Source organism: Mesoplodon mirus, assembly GCF_964341445.2.
Source record: "Mesoplodon mirus genome assembly, chromosome: 11".
In the NCBI taxonomy this organism is placed as follows: Eukaryota; Metazoa; Chordata; class Mammalia; order Artiodactyla; family Ziphiidae; genus Mesoplodon; species Mesoplodon mirus.
This window is the reverse complement of record NC_138987.1, coordinates 57170713-57193284: the sequence shown is the minus strand read 5'-3', so window position 1 is coordinate 57193284 and position 22572 is coordinate 57170713. Positions and strand designations below refer to the sequence as shown.

Below are 22572 nucleotides of genomic sequence, written 5' to 3'. Positions count from 1 at the left end.
CCTCAGTGTCATATTTGATATATATTACTGGTTTCTTTTGTCTACCTGTCCATTTTTAGTTCTAGTCTCCCTCTTTCTAATCCATGTTCCCTGGACATCCCCACTGGTCACTGTCTGAGAAGTATTACTGTATCCAGCTCTATTATTTACCAGTTGTGTGGCCTTGGACAAGTTGATTAAATTCTATGTTCCAATTTCCTTATATGTGAAACTGGAATTGATAATACCTTAGAGAACTGTATCAATTAAATGATATAATTTATGAAAACACTTAGCCCTGTGCCTAGCATAAAGTAAAGGATTATGGTTGTTACTAATACTAATAATGTTATATGCTCTTGTATATTCAACCAACTGAATTTCATTCTTTCTGAATTTTGGGAAGTTAATTTATGATGAATATAATATGTAGTTACTTTTTGTTCTAGGCCAGTCTTATGAAATCCGAATGCTAGACAATAGGAAACTTGGAGAACTTCCAGAAATTAATGGCAAGTTGGTGAAGGTAAAAGAAAACAAGTAAATCATTCCTCTCCATAATATCCTTTTACTGACCCTTTTTGGATATTTTTTCTTTCATAAAGGGCTTGGTGGTATCTCTTACCTGCTACAGTTTGCTAGCAGAGTGGTAAACTGTTGTGTTACTTCTTTGGGGTCAGAGTGAGCCCACCTATTCACATGGAGTTTTCAGAGCTGCAGAAACGAAAGCTTAGCCCTCCATGTCAGGAGAGTCTCATGGCTCATTGAAGTTCTTTTTGGGTGGAATAAAGTAACCTCCTTGAGATCTTTAGAGGAGTTCCAGTGTCTCTTTGGATACTTGGTCTAGTAGCAAAGAAACCAGAAGCTACTGTTGATGAATAGCAGTTTTCTTAGTCTGGACTGACAGTAATGAATTCACAGTACAATTGAGACAGGAGTTTGGTCAGCTGCTGTAGAAGATGATGAGAGGGATATTAACAGGCACTTCCACAAAAGGAAAGTTGATGGAAACAGCCCCTACCTACCCTCAATGTTTACAGGTTTTATGGTGGGTTAGCAAGCAGGGGACTCGGTGAGATTTTCATATGTATCTGAAGGGCTGAGCCAGATATTACACGGTAACAGTAGGGGCATGTAGAAATGCTTCCAACGGAGTCCTTTATGCCTAGTTACCAATCAGGGCTGATGTTTAAGCCAAGTTTTAAATAAGGTACTAGTTAACTATAATATAGATTGTATTTGAGCAATTATAAAGTTTGCCTTGAAATACAGTATGGTATGGGTTTTAGAGTAAAACAGGTCTCAAGAAAAATAATTTTAAGTTGTGTCTGGAAACCAACTGGGGGTGACTCCTGCTCGTTTTCCTTTGTCAGCACTGATTTTTAAGGGATCCTGTTATCATTTGATTTTGTTGCTTCCTTTTAGAGTATATTCCGTGTCGTGTTCCATGACAGACGGCTACAATACACTGAACATCAGCAGCTGGAGGGCTGGAGGTGGAACCGACCTGGAGATAGAATTCTTGACATAGGTAAGTTAAGAGAATATGTTGCCCAGGAAATGCCTATAACTATGGTCCGAGAATTGTTTTTCTTTCCTTGATGTTTACTTTGATTCAGAATGCCTCAGGGGCTCAATTAACATGAACCTAGAAGTGGTTATTGATTAAGCATAAGAAATTACTGGTATAATGATTCCAAAACTGAAGTTGAAAGTGTAGACACTTCAGTTCTGTAACAATTGCATCCATAACTTGAGGGTGATTTTTTGTTTTTTAAATTTAGTTGTGGTAAAATATACATAACATAAAATTTACCATTTTAACCATTTTTAAGTGTACATTTCAGTTGCATTAAGTACATTCACATTGTCGTGCAAACATCACTACCATCCATCTCTAGAACTTTTTTCATCTTGCAAAACTGAAACTCTGTACCCATGAAACAATAACTTCCCATTCCCTCCTCTCCCCAGTCCCTGGTAACCACCATTCTACTTTTTGTCTGTATCAATGTGACTACTGTAGGTGCCTCAAATAAGTGAAATCATTCTGTATTTGTCTTTTTTGTGATTGGCTTACTTCAGTTACCATAATCCTCAAGATTCATACATATAGTAGCATGTGCCACAATTTCCTTCTTTTTGGGAACCCTTGTGCACTGTTGTGGGAATGTAAGTTGGTACAGCCACTATGGAAAACAGTATGGAGGTTTCTTAAAAAACTGAAAATAGAACTACCATATGACCCAGCAATTCCACTCCTGGGTATATATCCAAAAGAAACAAAAACAATTCAAAAAGATACATGCACCCCAATGTTCATAACAGCATTATTTACAGTTGCCATGATATGGAAGCAACCTAAGTGTCCATCAACAGATAAATGGATAAAAAAGATGTGAGATATACACACATACACACACACACACACACACTTACATACATATATATATTTATACACACATACACGCAATGGAATATTAGCCATAAAAAAGAATGAAATTTTACCATTTGCAGCAACATGGATGGACTTGGAGGTCATCATGCTAAGTGAAATAAGTCAGATAGGGAAAGACAAATGCTGTATGATATCACTTATATGTGGAATCTAAAAAATACAATAAACTACTGAATAAAAAAAGAATTCGTTTTTCTTAAATCATAAAGGGAAGGATCTTTACAAACACACATGCAGCTTCTCTTCATGAATGTACTTTTAATTCTGGCCTCTGTGTCTTTGATCTCTTATTGGTTCTTATCTCCTATTGGTAAGCATAGTTGTTAAACAAATCTAAGTACTACTATTTTTATCTGAGAAAACACTGGTTCTCCTACAGATATCTTGATATCCATTTGATAAACTGGCTTTAGGATAAATCCAACATAGCTAATGCTGTGGAGTGGGACCCACTTAATGCTTTCTTGTTTGAATCATTGATACTAAAACAGTAGAAAACTTATAGCATAGTTATGATAATAAATATCAGCCTGGCCTTATTCCCCAGTTTGAATATTAATAGCAGTCAGGGAATGATATTTAAATATGTGCCATATGGAATGGAAAGCAAAGTTCTAAAGCCCATTCATTTTTCTCCCCTCCTGAGAATAAGATGTGTCACTCTGTTATAGGATTCTTTGATGACTTCATAAGTCAGCATCAATTGTTACGTTAGATTTTCCCCACTTATCTTTTTGATACAACACTTTCTGCCTTTATTCAGACACTCTGCTTTATCCTTCTGTAACAGTCCTCTTAGTTTACTTCTAGCAGTAATACTAACCTTAAAACTGTAAGTGAAGCAGATTGTAAATTAAATTTTTCATGACACTAGAGCCAGTGTGTAGACTAAATCTATCTTTAAATAGAATTTTGGCACATTAAAAGGAAACTACTTTTAAATTGTCTTATTGTAAAAACTTTTTTAAATGGAAAAAAGATGCTCAAAAGGAAAGTATTTAGGTCAATTTTAGGTCTAATCAAACTCTTTTTATTGGCAAAAAAGGGTTTAAGGTATGATACACAAAAATCTTGGTAACTAGGGACCAATAATATAAGAATCGGTGCTTTCTTATTTAAACCCAGTAGCACTCAGAATTGTTCAATGATAACCATTTGTTTCTCAGATATCCCAATGTCTGTGGGTATAATCGATCCTAGGGCTAATCCAAACCAACTAAATACAGTGGAGTTCCTGTGGGACCCTGCAAAGAGGACATCTGTGTTTATTCAGGTAAGACACTGCAGATAGGGCTCCAGTTTTTGTTTTTTTTTTTTTGTTTTTTTTTTTTGCTGTACGCGGGCCTCTCACTGCTGTGGCCTCTCCCGTTGTGGAGCACAGGCTCCGGACGCACAGGCTCAGCGGCCATGGCTCACGGGCCCAGCCGCTCCGCGGCATTTGGGATCCTCCCAGACCAGGGCACGAACCCGTATCCCCTGCATCGGCAGGCGGACTCTCAACCACTGCACCACCAGGGAGGCCCAGGGCTCCAGTTTTGAAGAGGATCTCTTACTACCAGTTTGGTTCTTAAAGGATAAAACATGTTGAATTTGAAATCTTTACAGGGTTGAATCTCTCAACAAGTGCAGACTTACTCAATATGTGCCTGAAAGCAATGAGGAGTTTCTGAACTGCTCTTCTAATTTCCCCTATTTATTTATTTGTTTCTCTCAAAAATACTTGCTAATGGTTGCATAATATTTTATTCTTTGGATGTACTTACCTAACAATTATTTAGCTTTGAGAATGTTCTAATTTTTCACTATTATCCAAGAAGTTATTTTGAACATCTTTATACTTAGAATTTGATTTGCATACCTGATTATGTCCTTTGGGTAGATTGCTTGAAAAGTCTTATTTGTTAGAGTTTATTTGTATGATAGCCAGTAGTTTGAGCACTTCTCATCAGGTAGTCACTGTGTTAAGTAAATACTTTTTATACATGATTTTATTTAAGACTTTCAAAAATAATCCTGTGTTGTAAGAATAGTCCTTGAGGCTTAGAGAAAATAACTTACCCAAACTAGTATTTGGTCAACCAAGATTCCACTATTTTTTTTTTTTTTTTTTTTTTTTTGCGGTACGCGGGCCTCTCACTGTTGTGGCCTCTCCTGTTGCGGAGCACAGGCTCCGGACGCGCAGGCTCAGCGGCCATGGCTCACGGGCCTAGCGGCTCCGCGGCATGTGGGATCTTCCCGGACCGGGGCACGAACCCGCGGACCCCCAACCACTGCGCCACCAGGGAAGCCCAAGATTCCACTATTAAGATTACCAAGATCTTGGACTTTATGCAGTAGCCTAGCAAACCTTTTTCTTCCTATTGCTTGTGAGCTTTCATATTTACTGTTTTCCCAGCATGGATGGTGCCTGTGCTTTCTAAAATCTACCTTAAAGTTCAGGAAAGTTTTACTAACAGAAACCATTTCTCTTTTATGTTAACTCTGTCTTTTCTGAAACGATTAATGAATTCCTCACAGTAGCTTTTTGTTAACATTAGATCTGTACATTTACTTTGTTTGCATTTGTAAATCATTTAAGTTTTCCTCATTTCCTCATGAGAGTGTAAATTCTTCATGATCAAAAAGAGAGTAAAAGTTTTTTTGTAGGTGTTTAAAGGTTTTGCTGTTAGTTGCCCCAAAAATGTTGCTGACTGGTTTGGCTAGCTAACAGTACTGAAACCTGGCTGGATGTTGTATTCTTTTCAGGTGCATTGTATTAGCACAGAGTTCACTATGAGGAAACATGGTGGAGAGAAGGGAGTGCCATTTCGAGTACAAATCGATACCTTCAAGGAGAATGAGAACGGGGAATATACTGAGCACTTACACTCAGCCAGCTGCCAGATCAAAGTCTTCAAGGTACTCCTGGGCGTTGTGCTGGCCCTTGGAACTTTCTCTCTCGTCTTTCATTTGCAACATTAGTCACCAAGTGAGAAAGTCAGCTTGTCCCTTTTTCAAAAACTATGAAAGCTCAGCCTAAATTAGAATAATTGAAATAATTACTGATATGCCCAGTAAAGAAATTTAAATAGGGATGGTCGTGGGAGAAGGGGAACTTGGAAAAGGGATCATATGGATATCATATGGATAAATATCTTCTCATTGCGAAAGATTCATTAATACAGCAGTATTCAGAGCATGACACTGAAGTCCCCCTTTACCACTCTTACCCTGACTCCCCAACCTCTCTCCAGAGGTGACTACTGTCAATAATTTCATATGTATCTTTTTAGTTCCCTTCTGAGCTCTTATATATACGGGTACCTAGATATACACATTTTCTTTTCTTTGAAACATAAATGGGATTATATCATATGAATTGTTTTGAAGCTTGCTTTTTTCAATTAACTATGTGCTTTAGAGATTTTTCCATGTCTGTAGCTATAGATCTCTTATTCTTTTTCAACTCCATCACACATTTAAATATCCTATTTTCACGCTTAGATGTAATGATGGATCTTGTCTTTACCTCATTGTACATACCTTTTTGTTTCACATGTGACTATTTTAAGTTCGTAGAAGTAATATTGTTGAGTTAAAGGGTGAGTACGTGAGTTTGAAACAAAATATTCCTCATTTTAGCCCAAAGGTGCAGACAGAAAACAAAAAACAGATAGGGAGAAAATGGAGAAACGAACGCCTCATGAGAAGGAGAAATATCAACCTTCCTATGAGACAACTATACTCACAGAGGTAAAAGGATTTCTTTTGGTGACAATTTCAATCAATACTTTTTACTCTTAAAAGAAAAGTACACATATTTTGCAATATACAGTTGACCCTTGAACAACACAGGTTTGAACTGCATGGGTTCATTTATACGTAGATTTTTTTTCCCCACTAAATATGTACTACAGTACTACATGGTTTGCAGTTCGTTGAATCCAAGGATGCAGATACAAAGGGCTGACTGTCAAGTTGTACCCGGATTTTTGACTGTGGAAGGGGAGACGGTGCTCCTAATACCTGCGTTGTTCAAGGGTCAACTGTATACGTATATCATTATGTTGTACACCTAAAACTAATACAATGTTTATGTCAATTATATTTCAATTTAGAAAAAAAGAAGCATCACTTCCAGTCTGGTCAAAACTTACTTGTCCTCTTAGTTGTGAGGGCCTCTGAGGAATTAAGATTTACTAATCAAGATGTGCTATTCGACAAATGAACTTATCTACAAAACAGAAATAGAGTTACAAATGTAGAAAACAAATATATGGTTACCAGGGGGTAAGCTGGGGGAAGGATAAATTGGGAGACTGGGATTGATATATACACAGTACTGTATAAAAAATAGGTAACTAATAAGAACCTACTGTATAGCACAGGGAACTCTACTCAGTACTCTGTAATGGCCTATATGGGAAAAGAATCTTAAAAAGAGTGGATATATGTATATGTATAACTGATTCACTGTGCTGTATACCTGAAACTAATACAACATTATAAATCAACTATACTCCAATTAAAAAAAAAAAAGATGTGCTATTTGAGTAACAATAGTACATCTCTGTGGAATTTTGACACAGAAAGAGTCAAATGTACTTTCTGTGTCTAAGTTGTCCTTTGTTTTTAGTGTTCTCCGTGGCCCGAGATCACATATGTCAATAATTCCCCATCACCTGGCTTCAACAGTTCCCATAGCAGTTTTTCTCTTGGGGAAGGGTAAGTCTGGGAAATTGGCTTGTGTTTGTTCTAAATATGTATTCTTTCGTTATGTCTCCATAAACAAAATCTTTGCAAATCAATAAGACCTTCTATTTGGTCAGTCTTTGATGGACTTATATATTAACTAAAGTTTGGATTATCTTCGAAAGAGACTGAAAGAGTTCTGTGTAGCCTTTTTCCCCCCCTATTATTTATTTATTTTATTTTATTTCATTTTTTTTGGCCATGCCACAAGGCTTATGGGATTTTAGTTTTTCATTGCCCTTCCGGCCCTCGGCAGTGAGAGTGCAGAGTCCTAACCTCTGGACCTCCAGGGAATTCCCTTTTCCCCACTATTAGAAAACAGCATTTATGGTCAGTTTTTAGTGATTAAGGGACTGAATTTTATGAGTTTTTCCCTTCTCCCTCTTACTGCTTCTCTTGAGGTTATTTCACTTCCTGATCAGAGTGGTCGTTGGGAATTGAAACACAGTTGTGCAAACAGTAAAATCTGTTTGGTTACTTATTAAGAATGATCCCAATACCTAATTATTATGAATCTTTGATAATTGGGGGAAGAAGGTGAAGATGAGAGCTAAAATGAAGTTTGGGAATTATCTATGGGATGCATTTAGTCTTATTGTGTTTTACCATCAGAGATAATTGAAAGTTGGTATAGATGCCTACTCCGGTTAAAGAAAGTTGTCTTATAGTTCCAGCATTTAACACATATTCTACATAGGTTATATTGAAATTTGAAATAGTTAGGTTGTGAAATGTGTGAGTATATTGTTTGGTTGTAATGTTCGTTTTTGAATTTATTTAGGCTCTATGTTCATCCTACTTCTGAAATTATTTAATTAAGGTTGCTTAGGGAAGTCTCTGGCAGTCCAGTGGGTGGGACTCTGTGCTTCCACCGCAGTGGCACGGGTTCAAACCCTGGTCAGGGACTAGAATCCCACAGCCCATGCAGTGCGGCCAAAAAAAAAAAAAGTAGCTTAAATATTCAAAATGTAACAGTTAAGAATAAAACTAGGTAGAAATTGTAGAAAAAAATAGATAACTAGAGCCCTGAGATAAGTTAATTACTAAATTTGATTACTGAATTTGAATTTTGCAGCTAAGGCCAAAATAAAAAAAAAAAGAAGAAGAAAAAAATCTTTTTTGAAAGAAAAATCTGTTACCAACCTATGTATTATGCAGTCTACTTATAGGCAATTTAAAATATTATATAAAATTTACGAGTTTTAAAATTTTCTTCTGTCATGTAGTTCATTATTAGGCTCAAATTTTTCTCCCATAAAAGAAGTAATCATTAGGGAAGAGAGACAATCTGTAGAGCAAAAGGAAGTATAGCAGAAGATCAAGGCTGTGGAGATAACCCTTGGATCACAAATTAGCACTAATTTTTGAAGCTATTTTAAAAATAATTATTAAGTGTTTTTTATTATAAAAGTATGTGATCACATTGCATTGTATACTTTTTATTCTAATTTTTTCCTGTATCTGTTTATTTATACACTTCATACAGTAGTAATATATTGATTACTTTTATATTCTGATATTTTTAGTTTACATTCTAATAAGCTTATGTTAAGTATTATTTATGCCATAATTTATCTAATCAGTCCCAACTTACTGGAATTTTGGTATTTTTTTCAATTTCTTCAATAATAAAAAATGACATAGTTTCTGTTGCTACCCCCATAACACACAAAAGTCTTTATGCTAAAATAATAGATAATAGAAGTATTGGATCCAAGAGTAAGAATGTTTTATGAGATAGCACAGATTCCCTTAAATCTCTAGCTTAAATAAGACTTATGATGATGAAGAATGAGGCGATGAACCCTAGTATGTGTCATGAACTCATCCTTTCATTTTAAATGTTTCTTTAGAAATGGTTCACCAAACCACCAGCCAGAGCCACCCCCTCCAGTCACAGATGTAAGTCTAAAGTTATATAAATGTCAGTTATTATAGTCTAATGTCTAATAATACTTTGGTGACTGTGTGATTCAGTAGAAATGCCCAACTTTTAGGGAATATTATTCATTCATTCACTAAGCAAACATTTATTGAATTTTGGCCTGAACCAGATACTGTGCTGTATTTAAGGAACTTTCAGTCTAGTGGGGAAGATAAGGATGGAATTCCATGGATATCTTGCATGGTTAGAGAAAGAAGACTGATGTATAAACAACTTCCAAGCAAACTCAGCCTGTCTGAATGTGGGTGTATTTGGCTGTTGTTACCTAATGATGTAACGTTTACCTTTTTAAGGTTGAGACTATTTAGTTACCAAAAAAAAATGCTTTCCCTCTTTCAGAACCTCTTGCCAACAACCACACCTCAGGAGGCTCAGCAGTGGTTGCATCGAAACCGTTTTTCCACATTCACAAGGCTTTTTACAAACTTCTCAGGTTAAATTTGCTTGTCCTTTTGTTTTCCCCAGCATGGGATTTCCTTTACATTCCAGGGCCTCCTGGTATCCCTGTGTTGTTTTGTGTGTAGAGGGGGGAGATCTTAATGCATTTTTCTGATTAAATGAATTTCATTGAACCCTTCAGACTTTCTCACCAGCTGCAGCTGTGCTGTGAAATGCTCAAAAAAGAAAGACCTCTTAGTTTAAACTCATTTTCATTTTAAAATATTTATTCTATACAATACTTTAAAATATATTATCCATAAAGTATTATATCAAGGAGCATTGCAGGTAGTCGGAAATCTTCCCCTTGATATCACTATATTATGTTTTCTTTGCACATTCCACTCTTATTTAGCACCTTCTGTGTACCAGGTATGGTAGGAATACACAAATGGATGAGGCATATTTCCTGATCAGTCACCATCTAGTATCAAAGGAAACCCAAATCAAAATAAAACCCTGAAAAAGGTAAACAAATAGTTGTGATGCAATAGATAAGAGTAAGGGTCTGGAGTTTGGGAACATGTGTGATGTGTGAGGTAAATCTTGAGGGCTGAGGAAGAGTCTGTTGGTCAGACAGTGGAAGGATATTTCAGACAGGAGGAACAGCTTGCTCATTAGGCATGATCAGCATGATGAAAGCATAGGGTTAAATGAATAAGTTAATTGGGTGGGAATTGAGGTGGGAGAGGATGCAGGGGCCAGGTCATGGAGGGCCTTATATGCCATGCAAGAGATTATGACTGTAGCATACTAGTAATGAGGTGTCCTTGTAACAGAGTCCATTTTAAGTCATTAACAAGGAGAATCTTTGCCTTTATCACCCATTTTCTTATATTTATTCCAGGGGCAGATTTATTGAAACTAACTAGAGATGATGTGATTCAAATCTGTGGCCCTGCAGATGGAATCAGACTTTTTAATGCATTGAAAGGCCGGTATGTAATTAGTGTTAAAATATCAGTGGGGCTGGATTTCAAATGGATTTGGATTCAGGGACTCTTCACCATACTTTTTGTACAGCTAAATACATCTTGTCGAAACATTCTTTTTGAATGCCAGCTATATGCCAAATAAAGATGAAAAATATCTTTTCCTGTACTTGATCCAAGGAATTCCTCATGATATTCCATTTTTCATTAGTTTTCTTCATTCAGTTAAATATCCATTGTCCCTGTTATGAGCCATTAGGCTTTCGTGATACATTGATGAGCTTTCTGATGGGGAGAGAGATAAAGATTATAAACTATAAGTATTTTGAATAGTGATAAGTATTTCGAAGGAAAACAAAACAAACAAATAAAAACAAGGTTGTGGCCTACAGAGTACTCAGAATATAGTCAGGAAAGACCTCTCTGAGGAGGGGGCATTGAAACTGAGTTATGAGAAGGACGGAAGCTTTGGAGTCATGAGGGAAGAACATTCTATGCAGAAGAAACAGTGGGTGCAAAGGTCCTGAACTCAGTTTTACTAAAGAAGAGATTATTCTTAAGTTTGGGTAGGAATTGCTTAAGTGTCTGCTTACAAATATTACATGTAATATAGAGGAATTTCTAGTCTCTGTTTGGGATTTATAGTTTAAAATAGGAAGTAGTAATATTGATGGAAAAAACATACAGGTCAGTGCCATAGAACCAAATCAGTGACTAAATAATGAAACAGATTGTGAAGTATTTGTGTTTGTGTATATTACAAGAGATAATTGAATCAAGTTGCAAACTTTAAAAAAAAAATTTATTTATTTATTTGGCTGTGTTGGGTCTTCGTTTCCGTGCGAGGGCTTTCTCTAGTTGCGGCGAGCGGGGGCCACTCTTCATCGCGGTGCGCGGGCCTTTCACTGTCGCGGCCTCTCTTGTTGCGGAGCACAGGCTCCAGACGTGCAGGCTCAGTAGCTGTGGCGCACGGGCTTAGTTGCTCTGCGGCATGTGGGATCTTCCCAGATGAGGGCTCGAACCCATGTCCCCTGCATTGGCAGGCAGATTTTCAACCACTGCGCCACCAGGGAAGCCCAAGTTGGAAACTTTTAAGGAAAGAGGTGAAATTCAAGGGTTGATGGCTGGGAGGAAAAGAAGGGATCTTTCATTTTTAAAAGTATTACCTACAGAGGGGCTTCCCTGGTGGCGCAGTGGTTGAGAATCAGCCTGCCAATGCAGGGGACACGGGTTCGATCCCTGGTCTGGGAAGATCCCACATGCCGCGGAGCAACTAAGCTCGTGTGCCACAATTACTGAGCCTGTGTTCTAGAGCCTGTGAGCCACAACTACTGAGCCTGCGTGCTGCAACTACTGAAGCCCGTGCGCCTAGAGCCCACGCTCCGCAATGAGAAGCCACCATAATGAGAAACCCGCACACCGCAATAAAGAGTAGCCCCCGCTCGCTGCAACTAGAGAAAGCCCGCGCGCAGCAGCGAAAACCCAACACAGCCAAAAATAAATAAATAAATTTATTTTTTTTTAAAGTATTACCTACAGAGCATTTAGAAATAGGAAGGAGTAAGATGATCAGAGCAAGAGGTAATTCAATATTGTTGTCTAAGAAGAAAGAACAGAAAGAAGGCTAAAGATGCGTAGGAGAAGATAATGAGGGAAATAAGATTTTCTAGTTTATCGTATTGGTACTTTTAAGTATCAATAGAAGGTATGTCTTGAACTGACTCACAAAACAGTGGCTCACACATTTTGAACCTTTCTAATCTTTACATCAAAGGTTACAAACTCAAATGACTACAGAGACCACATGTACATGAGTGACAGTCAAGTCTGGGGTGTACTGAAGAATACATGCACCATGCAAGTAGAACAGCTGATTGGGTGCTTTATAAGAATGGGGGCCTTGGATCACCAGATCTGATTTTTCAAGGAAAACCAGAGGTTTATATGAGGGCTTCTGTTGGAATGAATTCAGTTAAACACACACACACACACGCACGCACGCACGCACCAGTGGGGAGCTAATAAAACAGAGCAAATGAGCTGCATTGGCCCAAGGGCTGCCAGTTTTCAACCCCTGCTCTACAGTATTAATGTAGACACACAAGTTCTTCCTTGAAATGCGCTCACCGTGAAACATTTGAGTAAGAGCTCTTTTTCTTTTCCTCCTTAGGATGGTGCGCCCACGGCTAACCATTTACGTCTGTCAGGAATCCTTGCAGCTGAGGGAGCAGCAGCAACAGCAGCAGCAACAGCAGCAGAAGCGCGAGGATGGAGACTCAAATGGCACTTTCTTCGGTAGGTCGTTCTGGACAGGCCAGGACAGATACGAAGAAAAAGGAAGAGATGACTTACGAGCATGTGCGATGGGAACTTACCAGACAGCAGATTCAGCATTTGCTAGAAGTAATGGTACTTGCTAACGTTTATTGAGTTCCTAATATATGCCAGGCACTACTCTCAGCGCTTTTACGTGTTTTAAGTTTTACAACTGGTGTTTCCTCTTTGCAGTAGATTCTATTGTTCTTGCCAGCATTTCGATGAGGAAGATGAGGCTTAGGGATGTTAAGTAACCTGCCCCAGGTCACACACAGCTCGCGAGTGCTTGAGCTGGGATTTCCATTCAGGCAGTCTGCCTCTGAGTCCTTCAGAAAAGTGGGCATTCCTAGTGATCAGATTACATATAAGACCAGAGACACTCTGTACTGACGGCCTTTGCTTTCTCCTTTTTGCAGTTTACCATGCCATCTACCTAGAAGAACTGACAGCTGTTGAACTGACAGAAAAAATTGCTCAGCTTTTCAGCATTTCCCCTTGCCAGATCAGCCAGATCTACAAGCAGGGGCCAACAGGAATCCATGTGCTCATTAGTGACGAGGTAGATTTTCAGCACAGCTGAATCACCAGATGACAATGATTTGTCTGGGCAGATGACAGGAGCAGGAACTGTTCTACTGGGGCAGAGTGCTCTGGTTTCTAAGACGAGAGGTTTTCAAATGTTTTTGTTTGCTTACCTCCTACAATGAGTTTTTAAAACTGTGTATCCCCTTGCACATTTTTAGGTTGACTTAAAATTTTTTGTTTTAAGTTTAAATAGTTGCAAAAGATGTCATTTCTGGGCATATTATATGACATTTAAAAATGAAATGATTACTTCACTACTCTAGCTATATGCCATGTAACCTAAATACAAGAGTAAGTTAATACTGTCATCTGTTTAAAAAAATACATGAATATACTTTTTTAACAGAATTTTTATATCATTGCTTCCTTAAGCTCATATTTTCATTCACTTCCCCCATAGAATTTCATCTTACCATAACCTACTTTTATGCTTGAATATCTTTTATTAATTATCCTACCATATTTCTTTAAAACAAAAATTTGCTTCAATAAAAGTAAAAAATAGCTCTTCTGAATAGAATTATCACCATAATTACACAATGGATTAAAATAACATAAATGTATTATATGATTTGATAAGTAATTATTAACATTAAGAAAAAGTTTATTAATGCATTAGTGCATCTAGGGAGTTTCCTGGTAGCCTAATGGTTAGGATTCTCAGCTTTCAGTGCCAGGGCCTGGGGTTCAATCCCCGGTCAAGGAACTGAGATCCCGCAAGCCGTATGGTGTGGCCAAAAATGAATAAATAAATAAATACAATACAATACAATAAAAGTGCATCTGTTAATGAGATGGATGGGATTACTCGATTCCTTACCCTCTCTCCCACAGACAATTAATTCATCGATAAATACTGCCTATTGATTGCTAGAATGAAATAGAGTTCAGCATCAATTCCATCCTGTTTGTTTTCCCCTAGATATAAGTGCTGTGGAATCTGTTTCATATAAATTGATAGACAGGAATGGAAGGAGTTTGCTGTAACAGCATTGCTGGATTTTTTTTTTTAACTTCTGAGTTATGTGCCAAAAATTGCATAGCGATATTATCAAAAATTATTTTGAATCATCTGTCATTTGACAATTTGTGATTAGATCACTTCAATTCTGGTGAAAGGAAAGAATTGAAAATAAGACTTTATTACCCAGGCATTTGAGTTCCCGTTTGCAATTACACTGTTGCATCCTGGAGGCTTTTATACCCCAGGGCAGTGCATCTTCATAGGATTTCAGGAGGGTGAAACTCTTGCCTTTATTTTATAAAATGGGAAAAGGGAGTTTGAGAGGGGAAGTGGGAAAGGAAAACTGAAGAGGTTCTCAGATGGTTTTAGGAAAGAACAGATATGGAAGTTTAATTCCTCCCATATGGGCCTATCTGTATGTGTGTGCCCCTTGGAAAGTCTTGGGGTTAGCCCAGGAAAATGCACACTCGAATTTTAAGAAAGCTGTTTTAGAATGCTTAGCTTTTAAAGCTTTTGAAAACTAAATAGGAGAGAAAACAAAACAAAGGATTATTCTTCACTTATATCTAGTATAATAAAAAAACAGGCAAAATAAATATAGCAAACCAAGGTTTTAATAATCAGCAAATTTTCTTGCTTTTTTCAGATGATACAGAACTTTCAGGAGGAAGCCTGTTTTATTCTGGACACAATGAAAGGTAATGAAGTAGTAAGACAAATGCCTTTCTCGAAGGAGTTTGAGGGTTTTTTTATAGTACTTCTTTGAGGAGAGAGGGAAAGTATTAACTGCCATATTTGAAGTAAAGAAAGTGACATTATTAGAGATTGTTCCTTTTTATGAATTGGCTTCTTGCCATTATTAGAGTAGACAAAGTGTAACTGATGACTTCCTGCCATTTTCTTCCACCTTCCATGGACAAAGGATGAAACGGAGGCATGTTGTTCTTATAATGCATATTTATTACAAGTATTCTGTGACAATTAAGTATACTGCCCTTTGTCCTTCTGTTTTTTCTTTCTCTAAAGAACCTTAGCACATATATTTTTCTCCTGCTGTGTTTTAGAGGTAACTAAAGATGATTTTTTTTTCTTTTTTCTTTTTTTTTTTACAGCAGAAACCAATGATAGCTATCATATCATACTGAAGTAGGTGTGGGGCATTCCATCCTCAGTGGCTGCTGCTGCTTTCACCTATTGGGAACTCCCCTCTTGAAGGGGGTCGCAAATGGAGCTTTGAAGGGCTGCAAGAACCTGACCCATCTGACTGTGTCCAGGCCTTGGAGGCAGAATCCCAGGCATCTGGATCTGTGTTGGCCCAGGCTCTTAGGGCACCCACAGATTACTGCCCAACATGCATTTCTACAACTATTTCTTATTTAAAATTTCTGGACCCTATTGTTGTTGAATATCAGTAGAAACTCCACATCATTTAGGGTGTGTGTAGGGCATAATGATGATGAGAATTGTGTGATGTTTAATGGAAAGATGTTAAATTTTGTGATATGGAGCCATGTAATTTTTTTTTTTCTAACATAAAAGCAAACATCTAGGGCTCCCCTGGTGGTGGCGCAGTGGTTGAGAGTCTGCCTGCCGATGCAGGGGATACGGGTTCGTGCCCCGGTCCAGGAAGATCCCACATGCCGCGGAGTGGCTGGGCCCGTGAGCCATGGCCGCTGAGCCTGCGCGTCCAGAGCCCATGCTCTGCAACGGGAGAGGCCACAACAGTGAGAGGCCCGCGTACTGCAAAAAGAGAAAAAAAAAAAAAAAAAAAAAAAAAAGCAAACATCTATATTCATAAGACTAGATCCTCAACCTTTTTTGCCCCTGAAAACCTCATTAAAGAAAAATACGGAGAAAGAAGAAAATTCTTCTTTTGATTCCCGTGTAATTCTATGACTAATAGTAATTTTAGGTAACATTTATTGCACATTTAGTTGTGTCAGGCAGTGTGATAAATTCTTTAAATAGATTATCTTGTTTAAATTCTCTTAATAGCCCTATATGAAGTAGGTAATAATGATCCCTAATTGAAGATGAGGAAATGGAGACGGAGTGGCCGAGGAGCCTGCTGAGTAACAGGCAGCTAGCAGCTAGTGACACTGAAATGCAAACCCAGGCCGTCTGGCTCTTATTAACTGCCATCTGTGACTGCCACCCTTGCAGTCCTCTGTGCTTGCCACCATTTCTTACTGTGGCTCTTCTGGTGAATTGGATATAACACTGAGCGAGAACTGAGGATTTAACACCAAAAGGGACAAACCACACCTAAATAATGATGAACAAATCAAGACCTACAAAAAAATGAAAACATAGACACTTTCAAGCATCATCAGTTATCAGATTCACAGAATTTGAGGTGGTGACAACTAGGGATTATCTGTAACTCCCCAAATTCACTGTTCTTGAATGACCTTCTCAAACTTTATTAATGAGTTAGACTAACCTCTGCTTTCTCTTTCCCCTCTCTGCATCTTCTCTTGGTATAGAAAGTTCTTTTACTCATGTAGCGTTCTTTTATATAAGCTTTACAAGAAATTCATTCCCATCCTGTTTGCATTCTTACCATATACTTTAGTTCTTCCTGATTGTGATTGTGTGCTCTTGTGTGTGCGCATGTGTAAGACTATGGGTCTTTTTTCACATGTAAAGTTTTATCCAGAAACCCCTCTACATGTTATGCTGAGGTGAAAAATGACAATGTTCAAAAGATTCTGTATTGGATTTGGATCTGTGTGTGTGTGTATTTTTAAAGCATTTGATAAAGTTTAAATGTTTTTATACAGAGATTTTCATTCATTAAAATCAACCTTCAGCATGGTCTGTTTTCTTTTGGTTTGAAAGAAATTGAAAATTTTGAAACTAGAAAATTAAGTCAAATGACTTGTTTAAAATCGACCTGGACAACTTGACATATTAGGCCAAAATACTTTTTTAGTGACTGATTACCAGATGTCCCCATTTTGGGGGGACATTTCTAATTGTATTATGTTCCTAGGACTGGTTCTCAGCTTCAGGGAAGTCAGCTCTCTCCCCAGCAGGCTGCTATTTTTTATTTTTATTTATTTATTTATTCCAATTCTTTCTGAATGTTAGGCTGGGAGGGTTGGACTTTTATGGTCCCTTCTAAATCTGAATCTGTGACTCTTATTTACTGTAAATGATACACAGAATTCTATTAATATATTTACTATAAATTTACACTTACTAATTTTTACTTGGAGATAAAGAGTTTTTTAAGAGTAGTTTTCAAATTTATATAGAAATGAATTTATATAAATTTGTAATCATAGATCCTCAAATTAACTAGAAAATCTCTTAGGCTTTCTTTAGCTTCAAATAAATATTTATAGTGCTAATGCTATATAATTGGTAAGAATTGGTGTAGTGATAGGACATTGTAATTATTTAACTTGCTTTAAAAAATTGCATTTGTTCACTATTGATCCTTGCAGTTAAATGAAAATTTTAAACTAGTTTTTTCATAATGAAAGTAATACACAAAGTGATAAATTCAAACAATAAAGAAAGGTATAACTTATCTACTTGTCCCACTCTATAGAGGTAGCCATTGCAAAAATGTTTCTCTGTTTCCCTCCCTCTCTCTCTCTCACACACACCCCCCCCCCAGATGGGCTCATGTAGTACTAATGATCTGCAGTTTTCTTTTTATGTTTAATACGTCTTGAACGTCTTTCTATGTTAGGATTTATAGTTTGACATTCTTTTGGAAAAAAAAAATGGCCATTCCTTATGGATGCCATTTAGGTTAAGCCCATTTAAACATGTATTCTCATAAGTGTTTTGAGTGTATCTCTAAGATATATTCCTAAAAGTAGAATTTGCTGGATTTTACCTCTTTACCATGTGATGGTTGATATTTAAAATAAAGGAGATGGTTTAATGTTTCCATTAGGGTGAGGGTATATGAGAAGGAGAATGGTTAGATTTTAGGCCCTCCTGAGAAGTGGAGTAGCATCCTGTTTAACTTAGCATTGTCTGTACTGTTTCCTTGAAGTATAATAGGTTCCATCTAGAAGAATCTATTGTATAAAGACTTGATAGTTAAAAGGGAGTCATTGGGAAGTAAAAGGGTCACTGCAGAACTCTTGAGGACTGAATACCAGTCACTACGTAAAATGTGGCTATTAAGTGATAAGATTGTCCAATATTATGCCCCAATAATAAGAATGTTTGCCCACATATGTGATTTATTTAAGACGCCACTTAAAGGGAGGGGAAATGGGGGTGGTCATCTTGTCTGGAAAGAGATTACAGTACGACAGATACAAGACAAGTAAGTAGAGTCTGAAAGACCTGAGAAGGCGAGGTTCTCTTGAGGGGGCAGACGTGATTCCTGGAAGTCAGGTACTGGGTACGTTGTGAGGGGCAGAGCATGATCTCACCACTGTGAGTTGGAGGAGCATGGCAAGTGAAGAAGGCTTGACATCATGAGCCTCGCCATTTCTCATTTAGGCCTAATGAAAGAGTGTTCTGAAAACCCTTTGTATCGCCAAGTCTCCTGAGAAAGTCTTTCGTATAGGGTTGCTGCAGAGATTTGGGCTATCTTCAAACTACCATGAAAGATTGACTGAAGCTTCAGCATTCAGTTTGGAAAGTAACACAGATTTCAGGTGCAAATATTTGAAAACAAGACCGAGTTTCTCCTCCTTCGCTGAAGCTTTTTTCTCTGGCCAATACCTAACAATTCCAGATAACTTGGGACCAGAGAGCTGCAGTTGAGCCTTTTTATCATTTTTCTGAAGCTTTAGTTGTCTTACTTGGCCATGGATGGTTCCTCTATGGGAATTTGATCTGTTATGGCCTCTGCTGCTCTGTTATGAGAACTCCAGTCTCAGCAGGAATGGCACAAATGCCCCACCTAGCTGCATCTTTTTATATACTAATTCGTATAAAGTAATCCTGCTTCATTCTTCTGCTTCTCCTAAAAATGCTCTATTTTCTTAGTCGTGAGCTAAGGCTTTTCCTGCTAGAATGTTTATTTTTAGTTTGTGATTAAATTATTGTTTCATTATACAAACTCCAAGACTTAAATGAGGAAGAAAGATGCCCTATGTGATGTGAGGTTAATGCCATCAGCACTTGTTTTCTGTTTTGTTAATACTTTATTTCTCCTCTATGCTTCTTTAATGACTTTGTATTTTGCCTTTGACCTTTAACTTCCATCTATTTCTACTTCCTTCTTTTTTCCGCATCTTTCCTCTTCACTTCCAGATCTGTGTATTGTTCTTTATGAATTCTGCCCTGTTCAACAAATTAATTTGGAAATTGCAAGAGTCTAGCATTTGCATTCTCAAATTCAGAGATTTAAAATTTGTATATGAATTAAACTTTTCAATTGGATTAAAGTCAATTTTATAAAGGAACTTGCTATTTAAAAAATACTATTGTATTATTGTACTATTTTGTATTATATGGGATCTTTTGGGACATGAGTAATAACCAGTTTATCTTGTGAATCTGTGTTTTCATATATTTGCATAAGATGAGATACACATTCCTCATTTTAATCACTACAGACTCCTGTTTTCTTCTGAGTTTTTTTTTTTTTTTTGGCTGTGCTATGTGGCTTGTGGGATCTTAGTTCCCCGACCAGGAATTGAACCCAGGCCCTTGGCAGTGAGAGCACGGAGTCCTAACCACTGGACCGCCAGGGAATCCCCTCTTTCTGAGTTCTAATGTCTAATTTTTCATTTAAGGGTTAGTTAATATCTTTCCCTAGACATCTTTATAACTTTACTTCAGACTTTCATTCCCCTTTTTTAAGCCGATTACGCTTGACCTCTCTAAACTCACCCCTGCACTCTACCCCCTCAAACCTGGTTGTTATTTTGCTTTTTTAATAGGGTTTTTGTATGTGTTATGCACATATATAGATCAATTTGTGTGTCTTTTTCGAAACCTTCCTTGATAAAACACAGCTTCTTCGATTTTTTGTGCTTTTAAATTGCTGTGGCCCTGTCTTTTTCCCAGATTTGCTCTATTGATCTCTTGGTTAGTGTGGAATTAGCCACAAAGAGGTGCCTGTCTCTAGATCTGGATTCTGATTAAATGTAAATTAGTAAAGTAACATACAACTTCAGGGCTAAATCTACGAATTCCCTATCAGAAAAACAAATACAATGGCTTAGATTAAAAAAAATTTTTTTAAATATTTGTTTATTTTTTGGCTGCATCGGGTCTTAGTTGTGGCAGGTGGGATCTTTCATTGTGGCGTGTGGGCTCTTCCTTGCAGTGCACGGGCTTCTCTCTAGTTGTGGCATGCAGGCTCATTAGTTGTGGCATGCAGGCTTAGCTGCCCCGTGGCACGAGGGATCTTAGTTCCCTGACCAGGGATCGAACCCGTGTCCCCTGCATTGGCAGGGGGATTCTTAACCACTGGACCACCAGGGAAGTACATGCAATGGCTTAGATTTTACTTAGCTCTTTTTCTCTAAGAAGCTCAGCACATAGTATCCTCTGATCTATTCATTTTCAACCTCCCTGGAGAGTGTACTCTTTATCTTTTGTTTAGTAAAGAGTAGTTGATGCAGTACATACTTTGGTGTCAGATAAGCCTCTGTTCAAATCCCAGATCTTGCTCTTCCTGGATGTGACCTTGGACAAAATAATCTCTTAAACCTTAACTTTCTCATCTTAAAAAGGAGGTAATGCTTAATTCATAGGGTTGTTAGGGAGATTACAAAGGATAATGAGTATAAAGCAGTTTTATTTTGTACATAATATACTTATTCAGTTGCTTAATAAATTTAGGATACTATTGACTACAAGATCACCTTTACATGTAGACATGACTGCAAGACAGACGTATAAACACTGCCCAGGACACAAAATCTGATCTTTGGTTTTCATCTTCATCTGTTGTTCTTGATCATCTGTCTTTTCTTCCTACTTGACTTTTTTGTCCCTAAAACCCACCCATCCATGAATTATGCATGGTCTGGAACAAAGCAGTCACATTTAGAATTAGATGTCCATTGTTATAATTTACATATTAATAATAGCATTTCTTTTCACTTTTCCTTGTATCTTCTGTTCTACTCCACTTAAGCTTAACTTACCTAGTGATTCTATCAAGACAATGAAATATGGTGAATAAGCGACTCTGTGATAAGTAGTTGTGATGTTTGTAAGTCCAGATGATCTTTTTGACTGATCTAGAGCTTACTGCCAAATTGGATTCTGCTGTCTCCTCAAAGGATGTGCCTAACTTTGCTTTGGCTATCTTCTAGTTTGGTGTCATTAACCAACAAAGCTTGGGCACTGAGGCTGATGGTACTCTGACAAATTTCCATGACTGCTCAAATTCTAGATGTGTAGGCATATGAAACACTTTTAGCCTACCCAGCATGGCCTTTAGGCTGTTTTTTTTGTTACTCAGCCCACTGATTCTACAGAGTCTGGGGTCTTCTCTTCCTTTTTGATTTCTGTGTCCAGGAAAAACACATTGCACTGTGTTGCAAACATTTTATACTACTATTTAATCTCCACAAAACCCTATGAGATACATAGTTTTATCCCCATTTTGCAGATGAGGAAGCCAAGGCACAGGGAAGTAATGGGCGAACTGGCACCATTGTAATAACTTACCTAGTGATGCTATCAAGACAATGAAATATGGTGAATAAGCGACTCTAGACGTACAACTTCTGATTTCCGAGTCTTTTTCCCGTTTTAAAAATGGATTGCACAGTTGTGAAGATCAGAAGTCATGTAAGAAATTTCTGGAAAGAAAACAATTCATCAGTACCTATTGAGATTACTCTGCATTGCTTGTATTTTCTTTATACCTTGGGCAGGCTGCAGCACGTCATGCTGCTTAAGACTTAGATCCCCTGAGCAAGGATAAGGGGGATTAAGTTCCTTAGGCATGGGAGTGTGGGCCTGGCGAAAGGAAAAGGGGAGTTATAGAGGAGAATTTGTTTAGTCACCGAAGATCTGTAGCTGAGGGTCTCCGCTTTTCCGCTTCAAAATGCTGTAGTGGCGTCAACTCGCTTTCCCAGGGTCCGCTGCAGCAGACTCACAGCCTCCAGAGCCTGTTTGCGGGCGAGTTTCGGCTTTGCGCTGGTAGCCGCCTCCAACTCCCGGCATGCCGCTGGGCGTGGGGCCGGCACGTAGACTCCATTTCCCAGCCTGTCCCGGGGCTCGGTCGGACGTGCCGGCGCCTATAAGACCCTGAGCGCTGCGGCCAAAGCCTATTGTTAGC

General features: G+C 37.9%; 1 protein-coding gene and 1 long non-coding RNA gene across 3 annotated transcripts in view; one reads left to right on the top strand and one right to left on the bottom strand.

Moving 5' to 3' along the window:
• The window catches only part of TFCP2 (transcription factor CP2), a 49566-nt gene extending 31986 nt beyond the window's left edge, over positions 1 to 17580 (top strand). Inside the window, exons 3-15 of one of the 2 annotated variants that reach the window (XM_082635197.1) lie at positions 429 to 505; positions 1405 to 1510; positions 3604 to 3710; positions 5183 to 5335; positions 6059 to 6169; positions 7053 to 7141; positions 9022 to 9070; positions 9453 to 9546; positions 10399 to 10489; positions 12654 to 12778; positions 13216 to 13358; positions 14995 to 15046; positions 15464 to 17580. In XM_082635197.1, coding sequence (XP_082491323.1) covers positions 429 to 505; positions 1405 to 1510; positions 3604 to 3710; positions 5183 to 5335; positions 6059 to 6169; positions 7053 to 7141; positions 9022 to 9070; positions 9453 to 9546; positions 10399 to 10489; positions 12654 to 12778; positions 13216 to 13358; positions 14995 to 15046; positions 15464 to 15498 — 1232 coding nt within the window. In that variant the 3' untranslated portion in view covers positions 15499 to 17580. Of the gene's footprint in view, positions 1 to 428; positions 506 to 1404; positions 1511 to 3603; positions 3711 to 5182; positions 5336 to 6058; positions 6170 to 7052; positions 7142 to 9021; positions 9071 to 9452; positions 9547 to 10398; positions 10490 to 12653; positions 12779 to 13215; positions 13359 to 14994; positions 15047 to 15460 lie in introns of both variants that reach the window. The other variant, XM_082635196.1, reaches the window with a different exon arrangement.
• On the bottom strand, positions 12716 to 22459 carry LOC309811897. The gene is made up of 3 exons (XR_014295271.1): positions 22298 to 22459; positions 21957 to 22090; positions 12716 to 12788 (listed from the first exon to the last, which is right to left on the bottom strand). It is a non-coding gene; the product is annotated as an uncharacterized lncRNA (long non-coding RNA).
• Positions 22460 to 22572: the final 113 nt, after the last annotated feature.